The sequence below is a fragment of the Spea bombifrons genome, chromosome 2, assembly GCF_027358695.1.
Source record: "Spea bombifrons isolate aSpeBom1 chromosome 2, aSpeBom1.2.pri, whole genome shotgun sequence".
Taxonomy (NCBI): Eukaryota; Metazoa; Chordata; class Amphibia; order Anura; family Pelobatidae; genus Spea; species Spea bombifrons.
The window spans coordinates 58,428,701-58,438,351 of record NC_071088.1 but is presented as its reverse complement, the minus strand read 5'-3'; the positions used below and the strand labels follow the sequence as shown (position 1 = coordinate 58,438,351).

Below are 9,651 nucleotides of genomic sequence, written 5' to 3'. Positions count from 1 at the left end.
CTACTCCTAGATCCTTTTATTTCACAATAATAATACTTACAGTACACTACCACAGATGTAGCAGGGCAGAAATTTCACAAACTGACGTATCGCAAAGGATGGCATCATAAGACAGCACCACGTTTCCCGGCACAGCTAAGCACCTGAGTTCCTGTGGGGAGTGAGTGCAGATTCCTGATTCTGGTGACCAGCACCACGTTTAAAGACACTGAGCTCTTCAGTATGTCTATGGAGATGGTATGCCTGTATGGAGGGGTATCTACATACTGGTCATATAGTGTACCTCCACCAAAGCAGTAAAACCACGTGGCAAAACCACTGCATTATGGATTCAATTCCTGACCTTGTAAACTAGTTCTGACCAAGGATTTATTCATTTGCAACCATTACACAGGGATATCCAACTGATGGCTGCACCCTGCAGCGCCTGATCAGTAGTTCTGTTGACTATAGGGCACTGTTGACCGGAGGACCACCAGGCACTTGCCAATTGTGTCATTGTGCCAGTCAGGGCCTGCATATTACTCCAGCTCTTCCTAATATACAAAGGCAAAAACTAATGCAGCAAAGTCCTCTTAAGACCATCATGCATTTCACTAACTAATAAATCCTTCTGGTGAGTGCATAATGGGTTAGAACTCATAATGATTATTCAGATTTTTTTGTATGTAAATGGCAAAAAGCTAAAAAAAAAATAAAATGTTGGTTCTTTGCTACCTGAAATTGGAAATCTTGTTAGCGAGGACAGAGAGAAAGCAGATTTTTTTTAATCTGTTTACACCAAAAAAGAACTGGTGGCCCTGCTTTTTTATGGAACTGTTGCAATGTACATGGGCTGAGATAGGAAAAAGTCCTTAAGCAATTTAACACTGTTAAGGTAGACAAGGACCCAGGGCCAGATGGGATACAACCAAGGGAGTTATAGCTAATCCTTGCCAGACTACTACTTTCAGTTCAGGTATAGTGCCAATAAACTGGCGTAAGGCACATAAGGTGCCCATATTTAAAAAGAGATTGAAATCTCTGCAGGGCAAATACAGACCAATGAGCTTTACATTTGTAGTGAGGAAATTATTTGAAGGGTTGCTAAAGGCATACATTCAAGAATACATCTTGAATCAGAATATAATTTCTAGAAGTCAGCATGGTGAAAGAGAGGTCTTGTCAAATAAACTTAATAGAATTCTATGAAGAGGTCAGTAAATATATAGATCTAGGAGTGGCAGTACATCTAATTGGCATTTGCTAAGGCATTTGATACTGTTCTACACAAAAGGTTACTGGACAAATTTTCAGAATAAGGCTTAGGGGCAAATCAATGTACTTGGATTGGAAATTGGCTAAACTACAATGCAAGAGTGGTTGCAGAGTGGTTGTAAATGGAACATTCTCAAACTGGACCAGGGTACTATTCTTTTTATTTTGTTTATTAACAGCTTCCTGCCGACTTATCGTGTATAATGGTGCTTGCTCCGATTGCTGGCATATAACATCATTCAAGTAATGCCTGGTCAAGCAATCGGGCGTTCCCTTACTGACACCCTTACTGACACCCTTGAGTACAGGGGAGCTTCAGCAGTCTTTTTAGACTTTGCTGTGCTTTCTCACTGCTTCCTCTGCTGGCTTAACACAATTATTGCAATCACAAATGCAAGGATATGGAAATAAAAAAAACAGCAAAAAAACATTTGGTACTTTGGTTATGGAAATCCCCCCCCCCCCGAGCCTGAAAGGAAAGGAACACAATATGGACAATAGTATTGAGACACCAACAGGGACTTTTATGACATTGCATTCTAAAAACATATACATTAATATGTAGTTGGTCCCCTCTATAACAGCTTCCTTTCTCTGTGAAGGCTTTCGACAAGATTTTGCTACCATTTGAATTTTTGCCCATTTATCTAGTAGAGCATTTGTTAAGTCAGGCACTTATGTTGAACGAGAAGGTCTGGCTCGTAATCTCTGTTCCAGTTTATCCCAAAGGTATTTGATGCAGTTGAGGATAGGGCCCTGTGCTGGCCAGTCAAGTTATTTTACATCAAACTCATGTTTTTATCCAACCTTGCTTTGTGCACTGGGGCACAGTCATACTGGAATAGAAAAATTTGGAATCATAGAAGTGTCCAAAATGTCTTTTAGAAAAAGCAGTAAATATAGAGCTATAATTATGAATATTTTAGACCTCATTGATCCAAAGATGAATCTGATTGCCTTTTGGAGTAAAGGAGATTTTTTCCTAATTTGTGAAAAAAATTATTTGGGCTTTTCCTTCTCTTGGATCAACAGCAGAAAGGAAAGGTAGAAGTATGGAACTGGTTGACTTTTTTCAACCTAAATTAGCATTCTCTGGGGATGCACTTATTTCTTGCTTTGGTTTTTGTATTGATTCGTCATTATTCTAGCAGCAACCTAGAAATTCTTAATGTGTATGCCTTTAATGCTTTTTGGTTTAAGTGCTCCTCTGTATATTTTGGTTTTGCTGTACATATTTGCAGGTTCTGGCCAAACCTCAGGGTTGAGCCCCACTTGCCACACGAGTGCCTCATTAATTTTGTCCAGAAAATGCTTTAAATTGCTTGAGAGTCTCCAAGCAATTTTGCCAAACTTAGGTTATTTTTATTGTAGTGGCGGACTAAGCAATACAGTATATTACCATATAGTGTGACTGAATCCCCAATATTTATGCCTTGGGTAGTTGTTTTTGAATAGTCTTTGCTGGGTATGTGGGTTTGTTTTGGGTTTTACTAGAGTCCCCTATTCATTTAACATGTGCATTTTGGGGCTGAACTATACCCCTTTCACACCATCCTCTTAAGGAAGGTTAATTTGTGATAAGAGCTCCTGTGGGAGGGACAGACAACATGCATGCCTGGAAACTTAGCACTGATAGCATTAAATGGTTTAGAAGTAGAACTGGATGAGGAGTGGGTATTGCTAAACACCACTCCCCCTTGGAGAGGAGAGCTGCCAGGAGACCCAGGAAAGCAGCGATTTACCAATAGGATCTGAGTCAAACCCAGAGAGTTGCCAGGTATCACAGCATACCTTGCCCCACCCCACCGTCACTTTGCCTTTGAGGTTGTGAGAGTTAAGATTAATAAAATACCCTCACTCCTTGTATCCTCCAATGACCTGAATGGGCCTAGTTCAAGTAAATGAAGGGTGTTCTACCTGTGGCATTTAAAATTCGGTTAGATAGAATGAGCAGGCATTGAGGTCTTCTATTTGTGCTTTTATCATATATTAACCACTGTAAATGGTGTGAGGAAGAGATCTACATTATACATATGTTTTCTCACATTTCCCATTGTGAATGTTAAAAAGCACTGGCTATGCACTGTCCACAGGCAGCATTGTGTTTAAGCTGTAAATCCTAGAGCTCATTGATTTTTGTCCAGGGACACCTGGAGCAAAAGTTGGCACATATGGAAGGAGAAGAATGACTGGCCATGCTCATCTAGCAGTGGCAAGTTTAGTCCACCTCGGGAGGGTACCATCAGGGTGACAACAACACCCCTGTGCTATAACAGGATTCTCAAAATAAACTCTATTAACTAGAATAATCCTTTGAATTTTGGGGCTACTCTCCCATCATGAAAATGGTAGCATCTCTGGAATTAGGCTATCTTTAAAGAATAACTAACAATCAAATAAATAATATTTTGTCAACGTTCCTGATAAGTTGGGGATGCTGACTCATTGGTTCCCCAGAAAATGTTTGTGCGGCATCTTGACTATACTGACATTAACAATTAATAATGAGTCTGCATGTCTACACAGAGATAGCAGCTGTTGTGATGTATAAGGTAGCATGTCTGTATACTGATAATAACTATGCTGCACCGTAAAGAGGATGGGTGTCTGTATACAGATAGTAAATAAGTTTCTACTCTGTAAGGTTCTGTCTATATACTGATAGTAAATATGCTGTACTGTACAAGACTCCATATCTGGTTAGTGATAACATCTGTGCTGAATGAACCTGACACTTATTAGTAATGTCCGATATTTTCAAAATATCAGTTTCTATGCAATAAACGGCTACAATTATTATATATAAATGTCTTGACTCCTGTTTGGGAGTCTACAAAGAGGAAAGTATTTTCCAAAGGGTGGTAGTTAAATTGCACATCTTCCCAGCAGAAGTGATAGATTTGAATGCAGTAAGGAAATTTCAACGAGCATTTGTGGAAAAAACACAAATGGCATATAGACCAACTAACTTACAATATGTTGTGTACAATCTCCATTTATGGAGATTGTCATATATTGTATACATTTATAAAGGGGAGTTCATTGATTTGAAGAAAATTATTTAGTTTTCGATACTTTGGCTTGGTATATACTAGAAAATATTTTGGGATGTTTCTGAATTAATACAATTATACAAAAAGACATACAGCTTTAAGTATTTTCTTTAGGTGAAAGTTGTTTATACGGTGGTCACTTATAATTTGATTAACTAGACTCCTAAATGCTGCATGCTTGCTGATGAATGTCCATCAGTCGTCAGCACCCACAGTTACAGAAAATTAAATGTATCTTCACTTCATTTTTGTTTCCAAAATTTACATAGGGAGTAAAAATAACTTGAATTTACACATTACCGGTACTTTAAAGGTTAGTGTCTTTTTGAGGCATTCACTTATAGTCACATAAGAAAAAGGGCTTCTTTGGATACCAGGTTATAGCAGGCCAAGCATACTGCGTCAGTGTGTTTTTTTAGTGTAAACCAAATCCCTATGTCCCACTTTCCACTCCTGATATCCCTTCATTCTAGGGCTGCGGATTGTATGGAGCAAAGAGGTGTATGGCAAGTCTTCTACAGTCCTAAAAGTCATAATAATGTTAATAATATTAATATGAACACTTCACAAAAGTAAATAAAATGCATAATTTTAGATCCTCATCTTTCACAAATGGGGCTTCAGACAAAATACAGGGAGCAATTGTGCCCTAAAAAACTTTTAGGAGAGTTAATCCAACTCAATAAACAGTACCCTTTGCCCTGTCAGGACTAAGTGTCTCCTTGTTGAAGTCTTCTGCCCATTCAGTTTGTCTCCAGGTGTGATCTGGTGGTACTGTTATTTTATTTAACCTTGGTAGCAGAAAAGCCTTCATATACCACATCACCTGTGTTACTCTGCAATTAATTACATATTACAATGACATGGCAGCAACAGGACCCCATCCACAGTCAAATGGTTTCAGATGCAAAAACACTGCATATTGGATACATTGGATCAGTTTCATGACCCCTGCATTAAATACCAAACTCATTGAAAAGACTACATAAAGATCTATATTGTATTGTATTGTATTGTATTGTGGTTTACAAAAAAGACCCATACAACTTACCCTACTAATAACACAGAAACATAAGAATTTTTAAGGATAAGGAAATAAGGATTTCCAACATTAACTGTGCATTATATATATATATATATATATATAGATAGATAGATAGATAGATAGATAGATAGATAGATAGATATATCCAATAACCAATAATAATAAATTCAATTAATACCATAAAACAATATTTATAATACATTTCATGAAGGCCCCTCTAGTTCAGTTCCTAGGTAGTGACCCATATGAATGAATGATGTGTTTGCAACTAATATACAGATAAGGTTTTTTTTGTCTTAAGTCAGCTGAAATGGCATGTATTGTTGCAATAGAGATAACTTGAAAGGGCTGAACTGCATTTTAGCCAATAGGAATGTTTTTCAGTGGGTTGCTTGTGACGCTTAACAGTTTAAAAGAGTAGCAAATGCTACCATACAGCACACACTTGTCTTCAGTTTCCAGTTGAAGTCAGTCTAAAGCTCACCAGTTCCCATCTCCAAGATGACTCTGAGCAGCAGCGAGAGATCCGCAATTGTTTCCCTTTGGGGCAAGATTGCTCCTAATGCCAGCGCCCTGGGAGCTGAGGCTTTGGAGAGGTATGTATAAAAGTATATGTACATTTTTGTTACTGAACTGCTTAACTGTAAAATGGTGGTTTGCCGCATTTAGATAATAATAAGAGTAAAGAAAATCATACATGAAAGACTAATATTGTTCACATCTCTCTTCTAGACTTTTCCTGAGCTTCCCTCAGACCAAGACATACTTCAGCCATTTTGACCTGAGCCATGGCTCTGCTGACCTCCTCAACCACGGAGGAAAAGTTGTGAATGCCCTGGGAGAGGCCGCCAAGCACATTGACAGCCTTTCAGGCTCCCTGTCAACCCTCAGTGACCTGCATGCCTACAACCTGAGAGTGGATCCAGGAAACTTCAAGGTGAGAAATCAGTTTTACATGAATGCATTTAATTACTGCCTTTACATAATAGGACATGGGTCAGTTACATTCGATTAATAAAAAGTGGTGCTAGGACATTATCTATACAGGCATACAGCCGATACTCTACATTTAAAGCGGTGCGGTGTAAATGTATTCTGATTATTTGCTGCATTTTCTCTACAGTTGCTGTCTCAAACTATCCAAGTGACTCTGGCTGCTCACTTCCCTGAAGACTTCACACCCTCAGTCCAGGCTGCCTGGGACAAATTCATTGCTGAAGTAGCCGCTGTCTTGACCTCCAAGTACAGATAAATACACCAAGACAACAAGAATGCATCTGTAATTACACCACCTTATGGGATGTTTACTGGAAACTTTGCGCACAAGTTTGTCATTATACTAAGGGGAAATTAAAGATCACATTCTAAATGTAACATTATGAGAAGGTTTCAATTGTTGTCACAATGTAATATGATTTTCCATGTGATAATTAAAATGTTACTTACATCCCTACAACCTGGTTTTTGCATTTTTTTTTAACAAAAATTCAAATAAGCATTTTTCCATTAATCTGGAACAAAGTGCTAAATATGAAGCACTCAACATTAATTTCAACTAAATGTTTCTGGTGGTAACCCCAGTTATCAAGCTACAAAACTGTAGCTTGATTTTTGAGCGCTGTCCTGTGGATCCCTAATGACCTGTGTTATCAAGCTGTTAAATCATCTGTGTTTTTTCATAACATACCTCAAACCCACATGGTCACCATACAACAAAGTAAAGCTGTGCAACAGAATTTGGTATTCAGAGGAGTTCATTGTAGATTCAATGACTGCTAGGTTCCCAGGCCCTGTGGTTGCAAAAAAGCCCAAATCATCACACCTCAGCCACTGTGGATGATAGTTGGTACGAAGTGTTGTGTTTGTTTTTTGCCAAATGAGGCGCTGTGCATTTTGGCCAAACATCTCCACTTTAGTCTCATCTGTCCAAAGGACGTTTTCCAGAAGTCTTGTGGTTTGTTTAGATGCAACTTTGCAAACCTAAGCTGTGCTGCCATGCTGTGGCACAGTCAGGCTGTTTTAGGGGCAATGGTGGCACAGGCAGGCTGTTTAAGGGGCATCAATGTCTGGCTTAGTGTATAGTGATAGGAGTTATGCTATACCATATCTATTCAGTAAATGTTATTTATTGAAATGTAATTATAATAATTTATTTTTCAGATTTCTAGTTTTTGTTCCAGGCTGGATATTATTTTGAGATCTGTCTTTGAGTAAGCTGACAAGACAGGTAAGTGGCACACAGGACTGGTCTTGACTGGCAATACGGCTAAAAAGCCCTCAGACAGGGCACACAGCTGGAAAGCCCTCGGATACTGCACATGGCTGGAAAGCCCTCGGACAGGGCACACGGCAGGCTACTGGACACACGGCAGGGAGTCCTCACACATGGCAATCAGTCATATGTACAATTGGTATATGGTGAATTTAAAATCCCGGGAAATATTAATAAAAGTACGTTGTATGTAATTAATGCCATTGTTATATATTATTTGTGGAATGCTAGATGTTTAAAGTCAGCAAAACACATTTTGTTATCAGTTGAGTCTGTAACTACTTTGATTATTGATGCTTTAAAAGATGTGTATGTTAAGGAGAGAAGTACACGGTATTGGTGTAATAAATATAAGTCAACTATTAATCTCCAAGGACAACAGTTGGCTCCCAACACAATGGGATTCCTCTTGAGTAAACCAGTTTCAAGGAATTACACTAGTGGCGAAACCCAAATGTCCAGGAACTCACAATACATCAAAGGGCTATCTCTCTACCAGGTGGGAACAATAAACAGGAGATACAATCTACAATCTCTTACAACAAAAGGATTACAGGAGACAATATCAACATTCAGAGACCCACCCTGAATTTGCCCTGAGGACCATCAACTTCACTGTGGGGGGCAATCTAACTTCATGGACAAGAGCGGTCTCCACAGGCAGCTGGTGCAGGTACAAGATTGTGCCTTCCTAAGGATGAGTGGACACAAACTAAGAAGATGATTGGCTGGGACTGTTTGGGCATGGTGGCTATAAAGGTGTGAGCAACAAAGACAGAGAGGGAGAGAACCAGAAAGAAAGAAGGAAGGATAACATCAAGGTGACAGGGACACCACATCCTTACATGCACACATAGAGTCATTAGCATAGTGTAGTTAGAGTCATAGAGCCTTGTATTTCAGACGCTTCTCTATATACTGATTTATATGTATTTGTTATGTTAATAAACCCATTGTTTTAAGCCACCGGTGTAAGTGGAGTTTCATACGACGATGAATCTGTAGTAGTTAAAGGAAAGCCAGACGGGTGAAGGTTATATATCCCGGGATTCAAAGGGGCTTTTCTTTGGGAAGGGATTGATCTTTCATTTTTGTTTTGATGTTTTGGGTATATTTTTTTTTTTTTTTTTTTTTGCGTGTTGTAATTATTGTTTCTTTTTTGTGATTGTATTTTTTTGTTGCATGAATATTAAATAAAAAAAAATTCCTCACACATGGCACTGGGCACAAGGCAGGCTACTGGACACACGGCAGGGAGTCCTCACACACGACACTGGACACACGGCAGGGTACCAGACACACAGCAGGGTACTGGAAACATGGCATGGAGCCCTCAGGCAGAGCACACGTAGTCAGGCAAGCTGAGTCAGAACCAGAAAGATGAATGAGTTCGCTGAACCGCTTCTTAGTCACCCACTTAAAGTGGCGGTGCGGCCTATAATCGGGGTTTAGCGTAATTCCTGACGCCCGACAGCATGTCCCGGGCGCCGGACAGGTGTTTATCTTTATTTTTTCATTCATCCCTGCTCAGTGGCGTCTCCAGCTTTCATATTTAGGGGGGGCACATGGGGGGACAGGGACCAAAGTAGGGGGGCAATTATAAAACACTACATATACACTATATATATATATATATATCTCCCTGTAGTTCTCCCTACTCCCTGTAGTTCAGGCATCGATCACATAAACAACACAACAGGACCCCATCCATATTCCCGTTGCATATTGCTTTATCACTCTGCATTCGTTTTTGAATATCTCTAGAGAATCTTCGTAACCTCATTGTGTCTCCTCACCGGTGTACTACACGGGATCTCCTTAACTTTTTCACATGGTGAATCTCAAGACTACGAAAAAGCACAGAAGATACTCCTGAAGAAGCCGCTTTTTGGCGAAACGCGTTGAGAAGATTTTTTAAAGAGCTCTTTTTATTCGTATGGACTCTTTTAAATATATTTTTAGAATCCTTTATAGCGGAATAGTGCTTCTGAACGAGGACTATTTATACGCTCATTTTATTTATA

General features: G+C 39.2%; 1 protein-coding gene across 1 annotated transcript; it reads left to right on the top strand.

Moving 5' to 3' along the window:
• The first annotated feature begins 5,787 nt into the window (after window positions 1–5,787).
• On the top strand, window positions 5,788–6,811 carry LOC128472489 (hemoglobin subunit alpha-3-like). The gene is made up of 3 exons (XM_053454365.1): window positions 5,788–5,951; window positions 6,088–6,292; window positions 6,479–6,811. The coding sequence occupies exons 1-3, from the start codon at window positions 5,857–5,859 to the stop codon at window positions 6,605–6,607; spliced, it is 429 nt and encodes a 142-aa protein (XP_053310340.1). The 5' UTR covers window positions 5,788–5,856; the 3' UTR covers window positions 6,608–6,811.
• The last annotated feature ends 2,840 nt before the right edge of the window (window positions 6,812–9,651 follow it).